The 23,805-nt window shown below is 39.5% G+C and overlaps 3 protein-coding genes across 3 annotated transcripts; 2 read left to right on the forward strand and 1 right to left on the reverse strand.

Annotated features, from left to right (window-relative positions):
* Positions 1 to 1,001: 1,001 nt before the first annotated feature.
* mrps31 (mitochondrial ribosomal protein S31) lies at positions 1,002 to 6,343 on the reverse strand. The gene is made up of 7 exons (XM_034140331.1): positions 6,078 to 6,343; positions 4,676 to 5,170; positions 4,201 to 4,353; positions 3,068 to 3,214; positions 2,909 to 2,985; positions 2,173 to 2,313; positions 1,002 to 1,677 (listed from the first exon to the last, which is right to left on the reverse strand). Exons 1-7 carry the CDS (start codon positions 6,341 to 6,343, stop codon positions 1,442 to 1,444), a joined length of 1,515 nt encoding a protein of 504 aa, XP_033996222.1. The 3' UTR covers positions 1,002 to 1,441.
* Positions 6,344 to 6,518: 175 nt separating this feature from the next.
* Positions 6,519 to 14,211, forward strand: taf6 (TAF6 RNA polymerase II, TATA box binding protein (TBP)-associated factor). Its single transcript, XM_034140525.1, has 15 exons — positions 6,519 to 6,723; positions 7,954 to 8,111; positions 8,253 to 8,339; positions 8,449 to 8,602; positions 8,706 to 8,762; positions 8,855 to 8,968; positions 9,067 to 9,188; positions 9,559 to 9,636; positions 9,730 to 9,831; positions 9,972 to 10,154; positions 11,132 to 11,206; positions 11,293 to 11,418; positions 11,545 to 11,718; positions 12,324 to 12,497; positions 13,652 to 14,211. Exons 2-15 carry the CDS (start codon positions 7,956 to 7,958, stop codon positions 13,940 to 13,942), a joined length of 1,893 nt encoding a protein of 630 aa, XP_033996416.1. The 5' UTR covers positions 6,519 to 6,723; positions 7,954 to 7,955; the 3' UTR covers positions 13,943 to 14,211.
* A 3,881-nt stretch (positions 14,212 to 18,092) lies between these two features.
* sat2b (spermidine/spermine N1-acetyltransferase family member 2b) lies at positions 18,093 to 23,021 on the forward strand. Its single transcript, XM_034139744.1, has 6 exons — positions 18,093 to 18,155; positions 20,311 to 20,362; positions 21,820 to 21,903; positions 22,109 to 22,210; positions 22,376 to 22,416; positions 22,645 to 23,021. Exons 1-6 carry the CDS (start codon positions 18,093 to 18,095, stop codon positions 22,822 to 22,824), a joined length of 522 nt encoding a protein of 173 aa, XP_033995635.1. The 3' UTR covers positions 22,825 to 23,021.
* The last annotated feature ends 784 nt before the right edge of the window (positions 23,022 to 23,805 follow it).

Consider the following 23,805-nt stretch of genomic DNA (forward strand, 5'->3'; position numbering starts at 1 on the left):
CCAAGATTGATACATATCACACACCTTGTCCCTTGTGGTTTTTAATAGGAAAAATCTATCTACAGATGTGACATTACTTGAAGAGAGAGTTATGTATAAACTGGATATTTGATTAATTTCCAACAAATATATTGTTTTAATAAACCTTAAATAATGTGTTTGGCAATTAACTTTTTAATGATTTTGACATCAGAAACAGTCCCTTCAATTGACAAAAGGTTTTGATAAAGTACGGACAAGTTACTGCACAGGGTAGACTTTTTCTTTTGAAATATCCCATTTTTGTTGTAAAGTGTTTAAAAAAACCTACCCTCACATGTCCCAAAGCTGTCAGCAGCGCCATCTAGTGGGTTATTTGTGCGTAAGACTCTTCCTTACACTCAAAAACGTCTTATTGGGAAACTTCATACACATAAAAGAAGAGAAGTGTTGCCAAAATCTTATCATGCCAATCATGTGTTTAAGGAAAAGTGAACAAAATGTGGAAACGAGGCACTCTCAACTGTCAAGCTCTCGTTTTCCACACGTTCTCAGACAATAGATTACCGAGGGTGTTTTTAGACCAGATGGAATCTGTGCCGTACATTGTTAACATGTTTTTTAACTTTAAAAGCACTTCCCCTGCAGAGGGCACGAGGTTCAAGGTCTTATTACGCTCCTACTGTAAACCCGATCTGAGGTCCTAGGTTGTGCACATGAGTTACACTTGTATTACAGCCTGCCAACAAAAACACCATCAATCACGATCAAAGGTGTTTGTTTGACCCGTCACACAAAAAGAGTACAAAAATATTTTCATCCACCAGTTTCCTTTGAAATTGAATGACTTAAACCTCAATTCAACTTAAGGGTCCAGTGCTTTTTTTAATGAAGCCTAAATCTGCAAACGTGCCTTGATAGAAAATTATTTAAAACAATATTTGAAGCTAGTTAATCACTTGCTACTTGTGTGTATCACAACAACAACCACTGGATAGATATAAGCATTACGGTATTCACGATACAAAAAAATCCAAATCATTTTTATTTTATTGTGTCACCACACTATTGAAACATCATAGCCAGTAAATCGCCTGCATAAGCATTGGATTATGAAAGTAAAGGTTAAATACATCACCAGTGATGCAGTAAATGTGTGTAACTAACTGGAATAAAATTAAATAAGCCGTGGGGTTTTTGCTCTTTTAAACTTTCTGTATACTTTGTACAATCAATCTATAAATGCAGCCTTTTTAACAGCGGTTCTATAGAACTCTGATCAACATTTTAGAAACAGTAGATACCAGGACACAGACTTGATGCCACTTCAACAGGCCTCCTGCAAGTGATAAAATCCAACTGAAATGGTAAAGATGATCGTAGTTGCAAAGCCCCGCTGAGTGAACAGGTCTTACTTTTATGTGTCCCCATTCAACAAATGTTGAAAACAGACGCAATTGTCTCAGTTGAGGTAAACTTCAGCCTCTTTCAGGACGTCCTCTTTCTGGTGGAAGTAGTCTCTGAACCAGGAAATGTGGTCCCTCTTCTGTTGGACTGTGAGGTAAGGGTTTTTGGACAGACCGGCCACCACCAGCTCCATGAAGTGACGCACCGGTCCCTGTCGGGGGAAACCCTCCTGCAAGTGTTCCTCTAAAAAGATGTGCTCATGGAACGGGACGCTGGCTTCCTCCTCAAGTCCTAACAGAGAGTAAGAAGAAACAGTCAGTGTCATTCTGTCATTGTGGCATACAGTCGTATTATTCAGGTTTATTCAGTAGTTAAACGTCAGTAGTAGAAGATGATATGCTGCTGTTGCGTATTGCTTGTGGTTAGGAACATAACTTGTTGTGTTAAAATGATTATGTTCATAGACAATATTGCTAACATGTTTTGGGAGATTACCAGCAGGTGTCAGTATTGTAACAAACAAAGTGCATTTATGATGTGTGTATGAGTGTGACGTCAAGTCTCGCGAGAGCACGGAGGAGAAGGAGAGTTTCAGTAAAGAAAGTGTGATTCGCGCCGAATGGCGAGTGTAGATATGAAGGTGATCTTCGGTTTGGTTCAGAAATCTTGAAACAAATCAAATGTGTAGCACCGGAGTGAACCTGCGTGAGAGTATCATTTTGTGCTGACTACATCATTCATTCTGTATATTTGCCTTTTTTTCTTTTTTTGAAACGTGTTACTCACCAGCTTCGTTGTTGATTGGGTACTGCCACATTCTCCCCTCTTTGGTCCACTGGATCATCTCCTCCAGCCCGTTGCGGTGTGTTTGTTCGGTGCTCAGAGACAGATCATTAGCCAAAACAATGTCCCATAAAGTTGGCCGGACTGTGGAAGAGTCACATCAGCGTTATGGGCAGAAGTCCTTAATCATTTCAACAGCTCTTTCATTGGGACATTAAAACTGTTTAGGAGAGACCAAGACCCTGATGGTGTCCAATGACAATAAGCACAATTGAAGCCTTATTTTCAGTACAACAGTTATTTCTAAGGGCCTCCCCTCATACAAAGCATGGTAAAAAGAAGCCCCTCGACTCCCATCTTAGTTTACTTATTTAGTTTTGCCCAATTCATAGATGCCTATGGGATCATCATTGTTTTTTGATGCCATAGACACTCGAGAATTAAGCCAAGATACCCTAATATTGATGTTTGTCATAACGGACAAATAGAAAAAAGGTATTTCCTATGACTTCCTTTTGTTTCTGAATCTGAAAAACATAACATTTCCCTCAAACGTATTTCTCTCTATTAACTATCTCTTTCTACGTGGTGTTACTTACACTGAGCCTCCCCTAAAAACGTATAGAGCCCTCCTATGAAAACCTCTGATATACACAAATAACACAATTTATTTAGCCACTGTAAGCAAGCAGTTAATACATAATAACAGTCTTAATACAACATAAAAATAGCTTATTACCAACTGCTGATTCAACTCCATCTTTATCAGTAGTGTGACGGAAGATGTTGAGCCTTGGCCCTGACAAATAGACCTTCCTAAAGAAACAAAAACAAACAGATCTCAAGCATATGTTCCATTTTAAAAGCTGCCCGAGTAAAGATGTGATGAGATATTTACTTTTTCCGAGAACTGTCGAGCTCTTTGTTGATTCTTTTTTCGTGAGTGTATCCTGGACCGTCGTCATCAAACTGGATCTGATTGACCGGCCGGGTGCTATGCTTCCAGTTGGGTTTCTTTCCTACTCTCATGTCAGCGATGATGTCTCTGAGAAAAACATTGTTGGATTCATTTAGACTGATGCCTTTTGTTTTCCATTATACAGAATGAAAACACAAAAAACAATATCACATTTGAGACTTTTTAATAATGAAACTGCTTAATTTTCACACCAATATTCATATAAAACAATTTACCCCAAACGTATTTAAGGTCAATGTTAAATATTTGTTTATTGAGGATAGAAGGTTGTTTAACATCGATACTGTAAATACAGATGATGCTGCAAGAAGTGCAGAAATATAATAACAACATATATTGAATTGACCTTTGGGAAATGCAGCAATAAAAAGAAAGGTTTTTAGCCTTGATTTAAAACAATCTCGTTGTTGGGGCAGACGTCAGCTGTTCAGGAAGTTTACTCCAGATTTGTGGAGCATAAAATATAAAAGCTGCTGCTGCGTACAAATATAGAAAACAATACCACAAGCTAGGGCTGTGCAATTAATCGTATTTTAATCGCAATTACGATTTTGGCCTGCCACAATTACGAAAACAACATAATCGAAAAAAACGATTATTTTGTTTTGCTAGGTTGTGACAGTGCACTGCAACATATTTGATCCAATTCATTTTTGTCTCATTTATTTTTATATTTATATATGTTTAGTAGCTTGTGGAAGTGCGCTCCAAAATATTTGTTGATCTTGTTTATTGGTATTTATTATTTTTGATATTATTTATTTAAATGTAAATGTATATTTATCATTTATTTAATCATTTTTGTATTAGTTTTTCAGTTGAATTATACGTTCAGGGTAATCAACAGTTAAAAAGATACTGTTCAAATTATTATTTGTATTTGTTTTAAAGTTCAATAAATGGATGTTTTCAAAGTCAATGAATAATCGTGTTTAATAATCGTGATATCAATTATTGACCAAAATAATCGTGATTATGATTTTTGCCATAATCACACAGCCCTACCACAAGCCAAATAATTACCCATTAACATTAACATACTGGATACATACCCGAGGTTGTTCATGTCCCCTTTCTTCTGAGCCTCAGTGACGGTCTGTTGCTGCCTCAGCTGGCGGAGCAGCTCCGACGCGGCCTGGCTGCTGTCGGGGAGGGTGGAGGCAGCAGCAGACGCAGCGGCAACCAGCTGAGGATCCAGAGTCTCACTAAGAAGAAGAAGAGGAAGAAGGCGGCATACTTCATTAAAAGAAGATGGTGAAAGACACACCAGATATCATCAATATCAGGGTGTAAAGTAAGTTCAAAGTGTGAAGGCACAAAGGTCAAACAATCGAACTTTGGTTGTAAAAAGACCAAATTCATTAAAGAAACATGCGCTCCAGCAAGGCAATGCAACCTGACATGTGTATATAGTGACTTTTTAAAGAAAACTGCTACTTTTTTTTCTATGCAAGTCTACTCCTTCTACTTTAATCTACACTGTGCCTTTGCTGCTGTGATGCCATACATTTCAACCCCCCCTCTCACCTCGGGGATGAAGCCTCCTTGGTGGCCTTCTGAAACATACTGATGGTGCTCTCCATAGCTGCTGGCTTTGAGTTGGTTGTAGAATCCTGGCTTTCCCACGCATTCAAGTTTCTGAGCTTCCTCTTACTGGTTACAACCACCTTCATGCCTCCAAGAATATCAAGGAGACTGTCTTTCCCACTCTTAGCTGCCACAGTGTTCACTTCTGCTGGTGTTGCCTCAACCTGTTCAGTTTTAACATCCACCTGCTGCTGCGTCGTACCTTCATCCTCCGTCTTCAACACCACCGGCTCCTCCTCCCTTTGTTCCTCCATTTTGATGACTTTGCTGTCATCTTCAGCTTTCTGTGTCACCAAAGTTGGTGTTTCTGTCGGGTCGACTGGTTTTTCTGCAAGGGTTTTCTCCTCTTCAATAGATGAGGCAACATTGTCTTTCTTTTCACAGAGCCTGACAGAACATGTGCTGAGGGCTTTGACTCCCCCTCCATTTGCAAACCTATATTAAAGAGAAGAAAACTAAGTTAATCATCATACGTGTGTGAATCGTAAGGAAGAAAACAAGTTTGAGTAATAATAATACTACAAAATGCAATACAAAAAGTAGAAAATCAGCTCTTAGGCTACAATTACACTTCCTGTTCTCACCCAGTGAAATACTGAGCAAAGTGAGTGAGATGTTGGGTTATCCAGGCTGTCACAAGGGGGTCACTTGAACCATATTCCTTAGATTCCGTTTTTGTGAAAGGAATACACATATGAAATGACCTACCAATGGAAATAGAAACCCAAACTGATCTGAAAACTTTTCTTTCTTTTTTTAAAGGTGAAACACTGGCTGAAAGTTTAAACAAGTCAAACCTAAAATAACTGATCTCTGATCATGCACACAGATACAGGAACATATACACAGAGATTAACATGAATACATACATAGGGACATAGAGACACACACCATTAGAATTATGCACATATATTGCCATGAATTAGGTTACATACACACATGATGTATACATGAAACGATTGTAATGGGGTGAAAATATTGTGATTCTATAAAACCATGTATGAGAATGTCACAACAATGTATTATGTGCTAAAAAGAGTGTACTCTTGTTAATTATATGATGCTTTGAATGGGACATGGGGTGCAATACAATGTTATTATGACCTTTAAATAAAATATAGTTCCTATACACCTACCAATGCTCACAGAAATGTCCCGTACCATCATAAGCTAATAGTTTACACGTTAGCTTTTATGGAAAGAAGAACACATTTTCTACCTATTTGGAAATGCACATTATAATCTAGTTGACAAAAACTGAACACACTCCTTAACGACCTGTTATGTAGTTGCGGACGTTCATCAGTCACGCTGTAATTTATCATATGTACTGTTCACTCACCTAAAAACTGCAGCTTTGTCACATTTAGCTGGCAACACACACGCCTCATAGACATGGACAGAAGACTTTCGAGCCGTGTAAACAGTCCGGAATAAAAATCTGTACATGATTGCTTCTTGCAATGCCCTTCCACGCTCCTGACATTTGTCTCCGGTGCTACACCATAAAGTCACCCCCGTAATCTCGAGGATAACATTGGTTCCGGTCCGGACACCGGGGAGGACTGTTGTATAAAGGGAGGGGAGTCCCGTAGTTCGAACTGGCATTTAATTAAGTTTTGATATAAGTATTACTATTCAAGTGTACTATTCGTGAATTTAAGATTTAAAAAAACGGTGACTTAATCGAGTTGTAATAAATTACTTTTCAAACAAACGGATGCTCTGTCTGTGATTTCCTCAATTATAGTCTCGCGAGATCAAACCCTGAACGTGACTCAAAATGGCGATGGAACATAAGCGCTAATTCACGAGCGGTGGTCCCAGCTCCAATTCGTAAATGAGTTAGTTATTTATATCAAGAGATGGATATTCATCGAGAAAAATTAGCTTTGCGAAGAAAATATTATTTCAAATCTTAACATTGCCTGGTTTTATTCGTGTACATTCCTGCTTAAATTCAGAAGGGAGAGGACAACTTCACACAGGTAAAATGTCAACGGAAGCTAAGTTGTTAGCATGCAAGCTAACGTTTATCAAATCCATCTCACTGAAAGTTAATATTAAAGAAGCATGCATTGGTTTGAATGAATTTAAAACGAACGCTGTTTTTATTTTTTGCATAACTTTGTTGCGTTTGATTGAATATACTTTGTATGTAGCTTGAGTGGTGTATGAAGCTAGTTGGTTGTTATCCGTCAAAGTGGTTACCCGCTTTCTGTGTAGCTCAGTGTTTGTTTACACACTTAAAGTATATAAAACCATTGTAAAAATGCATTTATCCCCTGGACCTTTTCATGTTGAGTTATAAACAAGATACACTATTGAATCAAAGTGGATATTTGTCATAATTTGGGGCATTGATGAGCGAAAAGTCTTTTGAGGCAGCTTTCCGCCTTCCGTCTGTGCAACATATTGACACTTCACTATTTTCCAGAAAGTTCCATTAACTGTAATTTTGAGTTTTGAAACCAATACCCTTTGCATTATCAAAACGAATTACTCTTTTCCTCTTTCATTTATGTCACCATGTATGAAACATGCTTTATTGCCCCATAGTTTTAGTTTCTCCCTCTCCATAAATATGAACATTTTGCAACAGCTACTTTACATAACTGTCATTTATATACTGACATGTATATATGTTACTGTTGTTTAAATAGTGTAATGCCTGAACACATTGCTGCTGTAACAACATTTCCCAATTTTGGATCAATAAAGCATCTATCTATCTTAAAGAGGTGCTTGGTTTATGACAAATATCACATTCTTTTGATTTGTAATTTTGATCTCATTAGACCATAGACACGTCTTCCACTTCATGTATTGGGTTTCCCACATGGTCTCTTACAGAGATTTTATACAAGGCAACATTAACTGTCATTTGGTAAACCTTCCATACACTTCAGTGAAACACCCACTCCATATGATAATCCCTGCAATAAAAACCTGCAGCCCCTTCCTTACAATGGTGCTTATAGAAGTAGACTAAAGGTTATATTTAATGTTTGTCTCACAACTACATCAAGGCTTTCACTGTAACGTCATGAATGCTGTTTGTGGCTTCAGACCCATTGAGTGTTCATTAATGGCAGTGATCTATTCTAATGTTGTACCTGAAGAACACGGCTGTCTCCTGAATAAGTGGAATAGTTTGCTTTTAATTAGATTGTATTTTTGTGAAGAGTGATATTTACAAACTTGTGAACTTTTTGTAGCCATGGCGGAGGAACGTCGGCCGAAGCAGTGCACGGTCACGGTGCCCACAGAGTCCATGAAGGCCATGGCAGAGTCTGTGGGAGTGGGGCAGCTGCAGGAGGAAAGCTGCGCGGCCCTGAGTGAAGAAGTCAGCTACAGAATAAAGGAAATTGCACAGGTAAATCCCAGATGATTGAAGCAGACACTTTTCTTGTGGTTCTGCCAACTGCTCTGAAACCACAATCTTGAATGTCTTTGTGATAAATTAGCTATATATTTACATTTTGTTTGATTTCTTTACTTTGTTTTTTCTACCTAGGATGCGCTCAAATTCATGCATCATGGAAAGAGACGTAAATTAACCACCAGTGACATAGATAATGCTCTCAAACTAAAAAACGTGGAGGTAAGGGAGAACTTTTATCACTTGATTAAGCACCACTGAATGGATGCTGGTGCCTTTTTGATTTGTTTAAATGTCTTAACTAACTGCGACTAAATTCCTCTCGTTATAGCCGCTGTATGGGTTCCAGACCCAAGAGTTTATCCCTTTTCGCTTTGCAAGCGGTGGTGGGAGAGAGCTTCATTTCTATGAGGAAAAGGAAGTCGACCTCAGTGACATTATTAACACGCCGCTGCCCAGAGTTCCCCTAGATGTGTCCCTCAAAGGTATCCATATCATCACTATTACATGCCCTTATACTCCCGAATAAAACATGTTTTGTTTCTTTACTTAAACCTTGTATAACCATACTTGTTTACTTATTCACAGCCCACTGGTTAAGCATCGAGGGGGTGCAACCTTCTATTCCAGAAAATCCACCACCAGGTAAGCCTTGTTTAGAATCTTTTCTATAAAAGACACTTAAAAACCTTGGATGAAAGATTTTAAAATTGGGGTTTTTTGTTGTTGCATTTCAGCACCAAAAGAGCAACAAAAGGTTGAATCGACAGAGCCGCTCAAAGTGGTCAAACCTGGTCAGGAGGAGGAGGGTATGATTCATGGCAAGGGGATGACAGCTGCTGATGGCAAAGGTCAGACTCTTATGTTATATTACATTATATAGTTCTTCTGCCAAACTGCTTCCTTCTTCCCTCCCTAATTCGTCCCCATTATGCTCTGTCTCTTTCAGGAAAGGATAAGGGTCTAATAAGGTTGAAGCCTCGCAGCACCCATGAGCTCTCTGTGGAACAGCAGCTCTACTACAAGGAAATCACAGAAGCTTGTGTTGGCTCCTGTGAAGCCAAGAGAGCTGTAAGTCCGGCCTTTCTGTATACATGTTTTATTACACACATGCTGAGTAAAGAAACTATTACCTTTTTCTTGTTTTGTTAAGAGATCGTACGTTTTATTAATCAGCTATAAAAAATGGGAACACTTTTGCAGTAAAATGAATGAATAGATAGATAGATAGATAGATAGATGGATAGATAGATAGGTAGATAGATAGATAGATAGATAGATAGGTACTTTATTGATCCCAATTTGGGAAATGTTTGCGTTGCAGCAGCATAAGAAACAAGGCAATGTACATAAGAGAAATGCGCAATAACATAATTGATTTTCAAAATGATCTACCGGTAGTTTTAACCTTGTTTGGCATGTTTCCTCTTGTCTCTTTCAGGAGGCTTTACAGAGCATTGCTACAGATCCTGGACTGTATCAGATGCTTCCAAGATTCAGTACATTTATCTCTGAAGGAGTAAGCATCTTTTCCCAAACATCATTCCCCTCGTATCAAATAATCAATAAGTGTATCTCTGCTGAATATACTGACTGTATGCTCTCATTAAAGGTTCGTGTCAATGTGGTGCAAAACAACCTGGCTCTGCTCATCTATCTCATGCGGATGGTCAAAGCTCTCATGGACAACCCCACGCTGTATTTGGAGAAATACGTAAGTGCAGAAAACAAAATGTTATAATATTTTTTTAAGGAGTATATCCATCCATCTTCTCCCGCTCATCCGTGGTCGAGTCGTGGAGTATAATCTCAGTATATTATTCTAACGTTACATATTTCTATCTGTATTTGCAGCTGCATGAGCTCATCCCAGCTGTGGTGACGTGTATTGTGAGTAAGCAGCTGTGTTTGCGACCAGATGTGGACAACCACTGGGCTCTACGAGACTTCGCCGCTCGCCTCATGGCCCAGAGTTGTAAAACCTTCAGCACAACAACCAATAACATCCAGTCCCGAATCACCAAGACTTTTACTAAGGTGGGTTATTGTGTTGTATTGTTTCCTCACAAAATATTGAGTTTCAGACAAGTTGAGTTAATACGGTCAGGTTCTAGATAATCGGTCACTTGGGCCGTGAAATGTCTTTTGATCATAATAATTCAATAATAAGATTTACTCTGATTCTACTCTTATGCTAGTGGACAATTACATTGTATTTATTTATTTTACATTACGTTTTTGCTGTGTGTTCCCTGTTTATATTCTGTGTCTTTTAACTGCACTGATCAGGAATATCACTTCTAATTTTGATGTATTATGCACAATGACGAAAAAAGGCTTTCTCAGGGTTCTTACGGTCATTAAAAACCTGGAAAAGTCATGGAAATTCAAAATGCTAATTCCAGGCCCTGGAAAAGTTATGGAAAACAATATTTTTCCCAAAGTTTTGGAAAAGTCATGGAAATGTAACTAAGGTTGCATCAAATATAATTTATATTTGATCTAATTGCCGAAATAGTAATACTATAACGATAATAAATACTGTATAGTAATGAAACGTAAAATGGCATTTAACTGTCGAGGTATTTTGCTGGTGAGAGATTTTAGTAGAAGCTAGTAAGCCTATTTGATTTGTTTTAGATAGGCACAACATGTTTCATATGCAGACCTTATTTTCCTGTTCCATGTTAAAATAAACCATTTTCAGTGGTACCGCTGAGAAAGAGTAATTTTTTTGGACATGGAAAATTAGGTAAAGGTCATGGAGAAGTCATTGAAAATCATTGGTGAAAAAGTGTATGAACCCTGCTTCTATTCTTTATGAAATTGTAATAATTGATAACGTATATTTTTAAATTGCCAATTTCCCTGACCCCAAGAAATGCGAAATCAAATACCCAGTGATAGTTTTAGAAGAAAAATTCCAGTCACAGATGCATTACATTTTGGGGGATCATTTAGATAAATATAATATAACGCTTCACATACTGAACCAGGCTGACATGATTCCTCAGAGTTGGCTGGATGACAAAACCCAGTGGACGACACGTTACGGCTGCATCGCTGGACTGGCTGAACTCGGACCGGATGTGAGTCTCATTCTGTTTTCCTCTGGTCTTTATCATTGTGACCTTTTATTCAATCCGCACCAACCTCCTGATTTTGTCCCCCGCAGGTCATCAAGACGTTGATCCTTCCTCGGCTTACTGTAGAGGGTGCTCGCATCAAAGCAGTGATGGAAGGACCGGTGGTCTCTAATATTGATAAGATAGGAGCTGACCACGTTCAAAGCCTCTTACTGGTAATACAATATGTATACTATAAGTCACAGTGTTTCACTTTAACAACATGACATTCAGCAGCAATTGTTTCTTCTATCAGACCGGGATTCTGTTTCATTTGTACAAAATATGCTTTGTTTTCAAAGAAACACTGTGCAAGTGTTATTGCCAAGATCCGACCTCAGCCCGACAGCGTGGAGCAGTATCGGATGGACTACGGGTACCTCGGACCGATGCTCTGCTCCCATGTCATGAAGGCCAGGACTCAAGCAGCACTGCAAGCTCAACAAGTCAACAGAACAACATTAACAATCACACAGGTACCTTCAATGCATACAAACATTGATTATTATGCAAAATCCACTTTCTCATGTCTTCTCTACATCAACATGTGTCCCCTCTGTGTGAAGAGATTCTGAAAGTTTCAGGAACAAAGATTCTCTCACTTTTTGTCCTGATCCATTTATATAAAAACCTGTCTGAAAATGAGCTGATCAGATTTTGGCCACTTTATGTCATAACGTTTTTTTGGCTTGTGTAACCATTAGCCAATCACCAACCAAGGTACCCCCCCCCCCCCCCCCGCCCCACCTTATCACCTAAATCTCCTCCTAGAGCACCATTGAGTTCTTTGTAACCATCTCTCAGAGGGGCGTGGGGAGTGGCTCCTTATTTTCATCTAAAGAAACAGACAGAGAATCAGCTCTTTTGAAACAGGGCTGAAACAGAGAGGATTATGGGATGCTGCAATGATCTGTTTGGTGTTTGGAGCCAAAAACTTCAGAGACATGTTTTGCATATATCTGAGACCTATAATATATTGATGAAAAACAGTCAAATAGGGGACCTTTAAAATTGAAGGTGTTGAAGTGAAGCGTTTCATTGATGGCTGTTCATTTATGAATGATGAATCCTTTCCCCGCAGCCTCGGCCGACCCTCACTGTCTCACAAAGTGGGCCGCGCACTCCCAGCATCATCAAGGTCCCTAGCTCTCTCACCCTGATGTCCCCTCGACCAGGGACCCCTTCACAGCCGTCTCCCCCGGCAACAAAGTACATTGTGATGACGACCAGTGCAGGTTCCTCCTCAAGCCAGCAGGTACTTTCATTGTGATTGTGTTTTCCAATCATCTCAACATTTCTCTGGTAATCTTCCCAGGGCACCTTCTCTAGCCTATTCTAAAATCCCAAAGATATTGAAGTGACTGTTATTTTGTATATATTGATTGTTATGCTTTTATTTATGTCTTAATGTGTGCATATGTACAAATGTGTCTGAGTGTGTGTATATAAGTATATTTGGGTACCACTTTACAATAAGACTACCCTTACAACACAGGCTCACTATTTAGCAAGATGACTAAGCCTTATATTGGCTACTTAGCGAGAATCAACTCAGTGAGCAACAGATACCAAGGATGCTGGCTGATGAAGAAGATGAAGTAAGCTAGGTAGCCAATATAAGACTTAGCAGTACAGATCAATGTGGGCTCACTATTTGGCAAGCAACCGGTCCCAGTTGCCCTGTTTATCTCATGTCTTATAAAAGCTTATTAATGATTTATAAAGTGTTCACAACCTAATTAATAAATGAATTACAAACTACTCGTAAACCCTTTATAAGGGTAGTCTTATTCAGGGTGTCCGCGGGGTCTTAAAAAGTATTAAAAGTTGCTAAATCAATTTAGCGAAAATTAAGGCTATTAAAAAGTATTAAACGGCATTTTCCAAGGTATTACATTTTGTAGCTTGTTTTCAATAAGTATATAAATTGTCCAAAGAGGTTGTATTCTACAGTGTGCCTGAATGTAATCATTGCGTAGGTGTGTAGTGTGATTCTGTGTAGTTTATTTATGGCATCCCGTTGGATTTGACGTCATCTGAACAGGACATCGCACGCTCACTGCTTGATAGCGCGCGAAGGTCCGTTTACGCCGGTTGTTAAACAACATCGTTATGGGGAAATGCAAGTTTGCGTCCAAATGGTTGGAAGATAAGGAGGAAGGACAATCAATACTGTATATAGTAAATGTGAGGTAAAGTGTGTCGCCAATGTAACCGGTTAAAACTCAAAGTGGCGATGAGGTCTTAAAATGTATGGAAAGGGTCTTAAAAAAGGTCTTAAAAGGTATTACATTTGACTTCAGGATTCCTGCATATACCCTGATAGGTCTCGAGTTCAACCTTACGAGATTTACTGAAATCCTTTTCTATAAAACTCTTCACAAATCTGTCCTTCTGCCTTCCCTCTAGGTCATCACCCTCAGCTCTTCCCAGTCCCCCTCCCCAGTCACCAGCACTGTTCCCAGCGCCACGTCCACCTTGCAGCCTCTGGTCAAACTGGAGCCTGGCGGTGGCTCCGGACTGACGGGGACACGACCTATGCAGAAGTACATTGTTGTATCTCTGCCCTCGTCTGCCTCTTCCTCTTTGGAGGCTAAGAGCTCGGTGCTACCAACGTCAATTTCCTCAAACCCTCTAGAAGCAGTCATGAAGCTCGACCGGTCGGAGTCTCCTGGAGCGAGCACGCAGTCGCCTCACTGAGACTCTCATAGGTAGTTTTTATCGTGTTGATGCCGCTGAACACACAAGGAGGTTTGTTTGGGTTGAACTTAAAGGGGTAAACTCTGGAGTGGTATGAAGGGGAATATCTGAGCTCTTGACTGATGAAGAGCAAATGTGACTAGACATTGTAAATATGTTAATGCCCAATGAAAACTAAGGTCCAGCTGTGAGATGTTTCAGCTTATATTCAAATTGATTTCATGTTCTTTTTTTACTCTAAAATAAATCAGATTTTGTATGAAATTCTCTATCTTGGTGTGTTTTTATATTTCTATTATAATTCTAAGAAATGCATTATTCTGTAGCTTTTTGTCAGCAAATACCAATAGCTTTTTCCTCAGTAAAAGTAACAATAACACTGAAAAGTCCTTACATATATGTTCAACTCAGACTGGAATACCCTATCTCGAGAATGAGGCTCCAAAAGATTAAAAGTCAGCCAAGGAAATAATGTATCTCTGTACAAAGAATGTGTCTGCTTTAAAACATTACCACATGACAGAATCATTACTTGAATACCAGCCTGTTATTTATCAAGTATATAAATAGTGCCATTTCCCAGAGAGGAGCGCTATATGACATGTAATGGTGGTCCATTTAACACGTTCTTTGCATATTTATTCGTAGTGTTCAAAACGTCTATGCCTAATATTAATTTGAATAGTCAATTAAAATGAATAACAGGGTTATGTAGACATTTTTTTTTTTTAAAGGTCACCTATTATGCAAAATCCACTTGTTCATGTCTTTTCTACATCAACATGTGTCCCCTCTGTGTAAAAAGATTCTGAAAGTTTCAGGAACAAAGATTCTCTCTCTTTTTGTCCTGATCCATTTATATAAAAACCTGTCCGAAAATGAGCTGATCAGATTTTGGCCACTTTGTGATGTCATAACGATTTTTTGGCTTGTGTAACCATTAGCCAATCACCAACCAAGGTAACCCCCCCCCCTACAATGATCTGTTTGGTGTTTCGAGCCAAACACTTCAGAGACAGGTTTTGTATATATCTGAGACCTATAATATATTGATGAAAAACAGTATAATTGGGGACCTTTAAGGCCCCGGCTCCACAAGAACAAATACGGCAAAACGCATCGGAGTAACGCAAACGCAACCGCAAAAAACCTTCCGACCACACGCAATATACACCGGCAGGGGCGTCGCCTGGGCCTGAAAACATTCGGGGCTTAGCCCACAGTGGCGGCGGCACTAGTGGCATTTTTTACTGCAACACTCCCCACACGCACACACACAGTACACCCGCGACTGTTACAATAAAGGCTCGATAATCAGCTCACGGCATATAGGCAGGGGTAAAGTGGTATTTTTTATGAGTGGGGGGCAGACCTCACCTCCTCTAGGGGGGTCCGGGGGGATGCTCCCCCGGGAAGATTTCTTTTTAAATATTGAAGTTAAAAGCATCAATCTGGTGCACTTTGAGAGCAAAATGAAGAGATCTATGGATACCTCTCTCAGCACCCATATGAAACAGAACTGTAAACAGATGTACTTTTTCTTTATGGATATTTTACTAATCACTCCCCTTTTAAACTCTATTCTTGTTTTACTGCCATATAGTATTTCATAACTGTTTTCCCTTTATTCTCTTATTTTTTTTATAACTATAATGATCATATGAAGGTGTGCCGCGGAAATAATCTTTTGAATAATTTGTGACCAAACAGTTTGAGACCCACTGAGATAACTTAGACTAAAGTTAAGTATCTAAACACTCAGAGAGTCCTTTAGCTCACCTGAGTCTCTCAGTCTGAGAGGAGAGGACTCTCCTCCAGCTTCTTGTGGAAACAGCTCCTTATGTCCGTTAGTGCAGCTAGCTAACCAGATGCTAACAACAGGTCCCTGCTGGCAGCGGTCCCTCCCTCCCCCTCTCTCCCTTTCTCTCTCTCTATCACACTAAATGCGCTATTGCCACACACACACACAAAGCCGAGCTTGAATGACACAAGCACACGTTTATTTCCATGCAACTCTCTGATTGGTCTGGTGTCATGCCTCTGTTGCATTCACTGAACACGGGAAATTACCAGTGACGTGCGGTGAGGTTCATGGCTGGTGAGGCACTGACTCACTGAGTCAGATTTACAAATATTATATTTTGACCTTAATCGAAATATTCGGTTATTTTCAAAAGCTTTTTTAGTCTGATGCTTCGATTCATTTTAAACAGACCGTTCAACAAAAGGATACCCAAAATCTAAATATTGGATTGTTCTTTCTTAGTAAGATCCCATTTTCATTACAAATGTGGTCTTACCTTGACTTGAAGATGAAGTCCATGCTATCCTTCTGGACAACAATCTCTATTACTTTTTTGTAAAAGTCCTCCTTATCTTCCTGTAGTTTCAAAAGTCTAGTTTGTTGTTACGTCTACCGTCTCTGCGTAGAATTACAGTAGCAACAATAACCTGTGGGCTCACGTGCGCTCCCTTCAGTGCGGCAGAGGTTATGGCTGCCTCCCCTGGTGCATTTTCATTGCCGTTGAGACCAGCGAGCCTAAATATCATATATACGTGAAATAAGTTATTTAGAGACTATGGATGGCGAGGATAAATGTAATAAAGGGATCTACATACATTACATTGGTGACCTACAGTGAGATGGGAACAGGCATGTGCTTAGGGCCCGCTTTCCAGCCAGTTTCTGTGGGGTGACGCATTCTGAGGTGAGGCAGATCTCATCTGTGCCTCACCTCACCCCACGGTAACTGGCTTGAGCGCGCTCACAAAATAAGTGCCCGCGCTAAATTAGTGCCCGTGCTCCAGCAAGTTACTGTGGGCTTACGAGAGGCAGAGCACGTGCCTGCCTCACTTGTCATCGCTCCCGTAGCGGAGTTCGGCAAATTTGCTGATTTTGACTATAAAAAGCGATTAGAATCATACAGAAATCACACTTACAACACAGATCAGTGGAGACATTTTATTATTATTACTATTTCGTTTTTCTTTAGTTGTTTTTCCGTTACATTGGAGTATGACAGGTGAGGCTCTGCCTCCCCTGCCTCCACTGACTGCACGTCGCTGGAAATGACAGTGTTGCCGTCCTCTCTTGTGTCATGATGAGGTTCACGTAAAGCACGGTTAATGTATTATATTATTGAGGGAGAATTGTCCGGGGCTACAGAAAAAACATTCGGGGCTAAAGCCCCGGATGCCCAGGCCAGGCGACGCCACTGTACACCGGATTGTGTCAAGCTCCACGAGACGGCTCCGTTTACATCCAACCGCTGGAAAAGCTGCAGTACATATGCCGAACCTGTACGTGGCGCTGTAACTTCCTCCACAAAAGCAGCGAAGAAGAATGGTTGTCATGGCTGCACTTCTGTTTATTCTCCGCGGTGGGGGCACATCCATGGGTGGGGGCCGAGGGAACCGCGCAGAGTTTTTCGCCGGTCAATGTGTGTTAAAGTTTAAATCTTCATGCTTCCTCATGCAGCAGCTGATCCAGTAAGTAAACCCGACAGTAAAAATAAACATATTTATAACTAGTTTAGGTAGTTTGAGAGGTAATTAAAATAGCTAAGGGTGGTGATCTGACTTGAAGTGTGTGTTTTGCTCTCGCTGCTTCACAGCCGGAGGAGCTGCGTGTCTCCGTCCTGTCAGATTAGACTTCACTCGCGTTTATGTTCATATCGAGATAAAGATAAATAATCTGAATTCAGTGTGCAGTGTACTTTTGCGGAGGTGAGCAGCAGAGGTGGGGAGAGGCGGGGAGAGGCGGGGCTATGAAACGCATGACCGTATAGGCGACCCCACGGCCCCGTTGGACCCCCCAGAGCGCTCCGTTCCCAGATCTATCCACCTTTGGACCCGTTGTCGTTTGCGGGGTATGTTTCTACGTTTCCCTTACGGCGTCGTCGAGCTTAAAGGGCTATACGCATGAGAAATATGCGGATTCAACCCGTTTTCGTCCTCGTGGAGCCTACGCCTAAATTACACGAATTGACTGATCTTTTATTTTGAAGGAGAAAACTGACCAGCCGGAACTTCCGGTATAGCGCAAAAAAGTCAACGCGGTTACTGTTTGTAGTCACTTGACGTCTCTCTGAGGAACAAGGCAGTGAAGAAGTCAGGATAAAGAGTGAAGTGTAGAGAATTAGCAACAAAGATGCATTTCAAAGTACGAGCTGCAACAAAAGAAGACTGCAAAGAAATATCGAGAATGATATTGGTGAGCTTTGGGTTGTTAACCCTCCTGTTATATTCGTTTTTTGTAACAGCAATAATATTCGTGGGTCAATTTGACCCAGTGCATGTTTAATTATCCAAAAATGGTCAGAAGCCCCAAAATCCAGATTTTTTTTGTACATAGTTTGTACCTTTTATTACTATCAATGAAATCAATATTTAGTGCAATTGTGTTATTCACCTCTCACAGATCATGGTTCCATTAGAATAAGTCACTCGTTCTTCACAAAAACATATACATTCAAACACATTTTTCTATTTTCTTTTTTACATTGGAAAAACCTTGATATAAAATACATTAGTTTTGCATAACATAACATTTTTTAAATTACTTTTAAAATGTTCCAACTTTTTTTCCAATTGGTTGATGTTGATAAATAGAGACGAGACACCTCTTCTGTTCAGGGTCAAATTGACCCGTTCACTTAGAATCAAGCCAAATTAGTCATAAGGATTTGTATTGAAAGTGTGTGTGTGTGTGTGTGTGTGTGTGTGTGTGTGTGTGTGTGTGTGTGTGTGTGCGCGTGCGTGCGTGCGTGCGTGTCCGTCCTTCTAGCCTCCACTTTCACTGCCAGGTGCTGTCTGTCTGTCTGTCTGTTTCTGTCTGTCTGTCCGTCTGTCTCTCTCTCTCTGTCTGTCTGTTTCTCTCTCTCTCTCTCCCTCTCTGTCTGTCTGTCTCTCTCTCTCTCTGTCTGTCTGTCTGTTAGTGATGGGAATTATGGCTCTTTGAAGGGAGCCGGATCTTATGGCTCCGTTCCTTTCAAAGAGCCGTTCAAAAGAGCCGTTTTTTTTAAGGTTACTAGGTTTATCTGCAAAATAATCACCAGGATAATGATTGACTGTATTGCCAGACCTAATGTCAATAATCGGCATTGTAAACATGACACAAGGTGGCGCCATATCCATGTCATCATGTCAGTGAATGTACTTTGAATTTACCCTCTGCATGTGTTAAGTAAATAAAGTTGCCTTGCCTTGAATGAAATTCATGCAACTCTTAATATTAGATACTGTGTTTTTAAGTGGCGATGGAGATTATTTGTTGATCCTGCTTTAAACGATATTTTGCCTTTACAAATGGTGCGCTTTATCACTGCCTGGGTTTTGGTTGAAGTGAATCCAAATGCTGCTGCGTTTTCGCGTTTGGCTCATTTTCCATCCGAAAAACACGTTGTCTACCTGTCCTGTACCACTTGTTATGACTTCTCTCTCTCGCGTATTCCGTTAAGACCCACCCCATCTCACTCCTCGTGCTGAAACCTACCAAACAGAGTAGGGGCGGGTCTTCACAGAATACGTTTGGGGAACAAAATCAAGCTTTTTAAAAGGCGAGTGGATTTTGGCAGGCAGTGAGTGCGGACCAACGATTGAACGATAACAAGAACGGCTCTCACCAAGTAGGACTCGGTTCCCCTCGTTCGTACCAAACAGCCGTTCAAAAGAATCGGCTCGTTCGCGACCGACACATCACTACTGTCTGTCTCTCTCTCTCTCTCTCTGTCTGTCTGTCTGTTTCTCTCTCTCTCTCTCTGTGTCATGTCTGTCTGTGTCTGTCTGTCTCTCTCTCTGTCTGTGGAAAATTATGATATATATATACCGTATATCCCATTTGAGCCCTCTGACCCCTTCTTGTGTGTGTGTGTGTGTGTGTGTGTGTGTGTGTGTGTGTGTGTGTGTGTGTGTGTGTGTGTGTGTGTGTGTGTGTGTGTGTGTGTGTTTGTTTGTTTTTTAGCCTCCACTTGCACTGCCGGGTCAGATTGACCCAAATACCATCTCTGTGATATAGACATGTAGGGGGGGGGGTTCCAAATGCATGACATGAACCATTTTAATTGTACTTGTTTATTGCACTAATTAAGGTAAGGAGAAGAAGTTTCATACAAAAAAAATACTTTAAAGTATTTTTCGTAGATTTTCACACTTTCAAACGGGTCAATTTGACCCTGAATGTAACAGGAGGGTTAAGCTGACATGTTGCTTTACTGTGCCTAATGTAATAGACCTGACTTCACTGTGTGTTGAAACCATAACTTTAGGTTGAACGTCTTTTAAGGTTATTTGTTAAATGAAAGAGCCTTACGCCATTTATTGTATACATATTGACACATAAAGTGTGGTTTTAACCCCCTTTTTCTCAGGAATTGGCGGTTTATGAAAAAATGCCCGACCAAGTGAAGATATCCCATGAAGGTAATGCTCCTAATAATGTATTGGACAAACACTGCAAATGATGGCATCGATAATTAAAACAAATGCTGTGTTTTCCTACTCTGGATATCAATGTCTGTGAAAGAGCTCTATCATATCTATCATATCTATCATATCATATCTAGCATATCAGTTATAATTATGAGTGCTACTGGGTTTGCATGTTGAAGTGTGACATTGTCTAAAGTGCAGTGGTGGAAAGTAACTAAGTACATTTACTCAAGTACTGCACTTAAGTACACATTTGAGGGTACTTGTACTTAACTGGAGTATTTTCATTTTTTACTTCTACTGTAGCCTACTACATTTTGGCCACTACAACTATTTTACAGATGTATTTACTAGTAACTTTATAAATAAAGATATTGACACACAATGCTTTTTTTGGTATAGATTAAACCATCCAACATTATATTTAAGTTCACAAGAACCACAAGTGGTACCAGAAAATTATTGGCAGCAATTTTGCTTTGAAATAATTAAGAGTTTTTCCTGCAAGATCTTTTACTCCTAGTACATTTTTCTAATCGTACCTACATACTTTTATTTAAGGTACATTCTCGATGCAGTACTTTTATTTAAAATTGAGTATGATAACAGTGTGGTATTATTACTTTTACTCAAGTCAAGTGTCTGAATACTTTTTCCACCACTGTCTAAAGTGTAGGCTACAGTGTCCGTTAGTTATTATAGCCTGAAATAGGAAATGCAAGACTTTGCAACGAGACTAAGATAAACAGGTTTGCATTAATCAGTAACTGTATTACAGTGAGTTTGGATCTTCAGGATCAGGAGGCAGATTGCATGGCACTGATTTGTTTCCACTTTTCCAACATTGGAAGCTGAGTTTCTGTATGAGTTACTCCTAACAAAAGGCTGTCTCCCTTTTATAACTGTTTAAAGTTGAGTTGTAAGTAATTGAGGGTCTGTTTAGAAAGCAGCGATGAATATAAGCACATCAGCCAGACAGTACAAAGTGTGACTATGATGTGTACAATACAAAGGTACCAGGGTTGAGTTTTTGACCACTATTGTAGAGCAGTATTTGTACTATTGACTGTACATAGATGTCTACCGATGTTCGAAGAATTACTAGTTTACTTAAGTAAAAGTACACATACTGAAGTAGGAAATGCATTCAATATGTTTATGAGTTAACAACTTAGTCTGCATGAAACCTTCCAATTTAAAGATGTGCGGTAGTTGGTTGTGCTAAAGTCAAATAATTTCTTAGTCTCTTGTCTAATGGACTATTTTGTAGCAGTGTTATTATCTTAGCTTATAAGAGCAGAGTTGCAACAAAAAAAAAGGTTGAGAATTAATTTTGAAATGTTTCAAATCTTGTTTTATGATGTGTCACTTGGTTGCAGATCATTCATATTATTTATAATGTAAAATGTTGCTTTTAGGTGCTTAATCTGTTTGTTTGTTTACTTTAGAACTGGAGCGGGACGGTTTTTGCCAGAATCCTTCCTTTGAATGCCTCGTTGCAGAAGTGCCTGAGGAGAATAAATCTAAAGATGGTAAAGTGTTGATCAAAGCCATGGTTATCTCCCCCTGTCAGCATGCTCCAAACTTATAGGCATCTAGCACAGATAATAAAAGGTCAATAATGATTTAAAAAAAATGCAAAACAAGAAAACAATCCTCTTTATTTGTGGCCATTTCAATGTTTCTGTAACTCTTTCTGCTTGTCTTTGAAGTGCTTGTTCCTTTTTGTCCATGTAGGATTCACAGTAGTTGGATATGCCCTTTACTTTTACACTTACAGTACATGGAAGGGGCCGACAGTGTTTTTGGGGGACCTGTACGTGATGCCAGAATTCAGAGGTAAACTATGTGTTAAGTACTTTTCAAGAAAGCCTTGAAAGTTCTCACGAATACTTTCAAGGCTACTTTCAAGTACAAAGCAGTACACGTTTTATGTACTGCTTTGGTCTTGCAATATCTGTTTCATTCATTTTGTAAATGTTTTGTATTGATTTACCTTTACAGGAAATGGATTTGGAAAGGGTTTACTGTGCAAAGTCGCTAATGTAAGAATGTGCTTTCTTTAAAGATTATTTTTGACTAGTACAGCTAAACATTGACCGGAAGGAGAGAGAGGGAGGGGACGACATCCTGTAAAGACTCCCATACATTGGACACACGTTCTGCAAGTTGAGCCAATAGGGCACACCAAGGATGTTTGTTGGCCTCTAAAGCGCATTTAAAGAAATAATGTCCAGTGTGATGAAGAAGAAGATGGCTGTTCTGTTTCTCAGGTGGGGAAGGAGAAGCAGTGTATGCGGCTGCAGTTATCAGTGCTGGACTGGAATACCCCGGCCAGAGACTTCTACGCTGCTAAAGGCGCTCAGGACCTCACAGACAGCGAAGGATGGCACTGTATACGCTTTGACGGACAAAACCTGGACAATTTAGCCAATGAGGCTCCAAAAGATTAAATGTCTGCCGAGGAAAACATGTATCTTGCTCTGAAAACATGTCACTGGTATTGAAACAGTGCCAAATTAAGCTTCACTAAACCTGGCATGCTCCTGGTTTAACAATCATGAAAAAAATTATGTTTCTTATTTACAGTGACCTACATGAAATCTATCATTTTATATACTCATCTTTTTAATAAAGTACCTTTGACCCTCATTCCTTTTGCAGTCATGGATAATCTTTGTCTCCTTTCAGTGAAGAACAATGTTTGTATGCATTTACATTATTATTATCGCCTAAATATGTTTAAATCCTTAAAATCAAACAATCATGTTTCATATTTACAAAAACCTGCATGTAATCTATATACTTTTAATCAAACCACCTCTGACCTTCCTTCATTTCACAGTTATGGTTAAGCTTTGTCACCTTTCAGTGATGAGTGCTCCTTTTCTTTGTAATTTCATTATACCCAAAAAAATGTTTGCAACTTTCATATCAATATTTGTGAAAGTGTAAAAAGAATATTTAGACAGTGATCTAGTCCTGAGTTTATTTCCTACTTTATTTCGTGTCGGTGATGATGGTTAAAGATTGTGATCAGTTTGGCCAATGAAGCTCCACAAGATTAGAAGTCAGCCAAGGAAAAAAAAAATGTTCTCGTTACAAACAATGTGTTTGGTTATAAAACATTGCCAATTTAAACTTCACAACCTGGGACCCTCACTGCCTTTTTTTTCTTGTGGTTCATCATCATTATGTATCATGTTACATATTTACAAAAACGTGTGTGTAATCTATATGCTTTTAATTAAACAACCTCTGACCTTCCTTCATTTCACAGTTATTTCATCAAAATACAATCCTAGATGTAACACCATGTCTATCCATTAGGTGGCATGTTTAACCATCTCAACATATTTGTATTTACAACTCAGTGAGTAGACAGTCAGGGAGTGATGAGGATAGATCATGAATCCAATCTTATTTGTGAGTAT

The sequence above is a fragment of the Trematomus bernacchii genome, unplaced genomic scaffold (assembly GCF_902827165.1).
Source record: "Trematomus bernacchii unplaced genomic scaffold, fTreBer1.1, whole genome shotgun sequence".
Taxonomy (NCBI): Eukaryota; Metazoa; Chordata; class Actinopteri; order Perciformes; family Nototheniidae; genus Trematomus; species Trematomus bernacchii.

Excerpts from the sequence above, each read along its gene's own strand:
- mrps31 (XM_034140331.1), bottom strand. The coding sequence starts at position 6,343 with ATGCCAGTTCGAACTACGGGACTCCCCTCCCTTTATACAACAGTCCTC. Across the intron at positions 2,314-2,908 it reads TGGAGTTGAATCAGCAGTTG|TCCGGCCAACTTTATGGGAC; the intron begins GTAATAAGCTAT and ends ACTCTTCCACAG. Across the intron at positions 1,678-2,172 it reads CCCAATCAACAACGAAGCTG|GACTTGAGGAGGAAGCCAGC; the intron begins GTGAGTAACACG and ends ACTCTCTGTTAG.
- taf6 (XM_034140525.1), top strand. The coding sequence starts at position 7,956 with ATGGCGGAGGAACGTCGGCCGAAGCAGTGCACGGTCACGGTGCCCACA. Across the intron at positions 8,112-8,252 it reads GAATAAAGGAAATTGCACAG|GATGCGCTCAAATTCATGCA; the intron begins GTAAATCCCAGA and ends TTTTCTACCTAG. Across the intron at positions 10,155-11,131 it reads TCACCAAGACTTTTACTAAG|AGTTGGCTGGATGACAAAAC; the intron begins GTGGGTTATTGT and ends ATGATTCCTCAG.
- sat2b (XM_034139744.1), top strand. The coding sequence starts at position 18,093 with ATGCATTTCAAAGTACGAGCTGCAACAAAAGAAGACTGCAAAGAAATA. Across the intron at positions 18,156-20,310 it reads AAATATCGAGAATGATATTG|GAATTGGCGGTTTATGAAAA; the intron begins GTGAGCTTTGGG and ends CCTTTTTCTCAG. Across the intron at positions 22,417-22,644 it reads TACTGTGCAAAGTCGCTAAT|GTGGGGAAGGAGAAGCAGTG; the intron begins GTAAGAATGTGC and ends TCTGTTTCTCAG.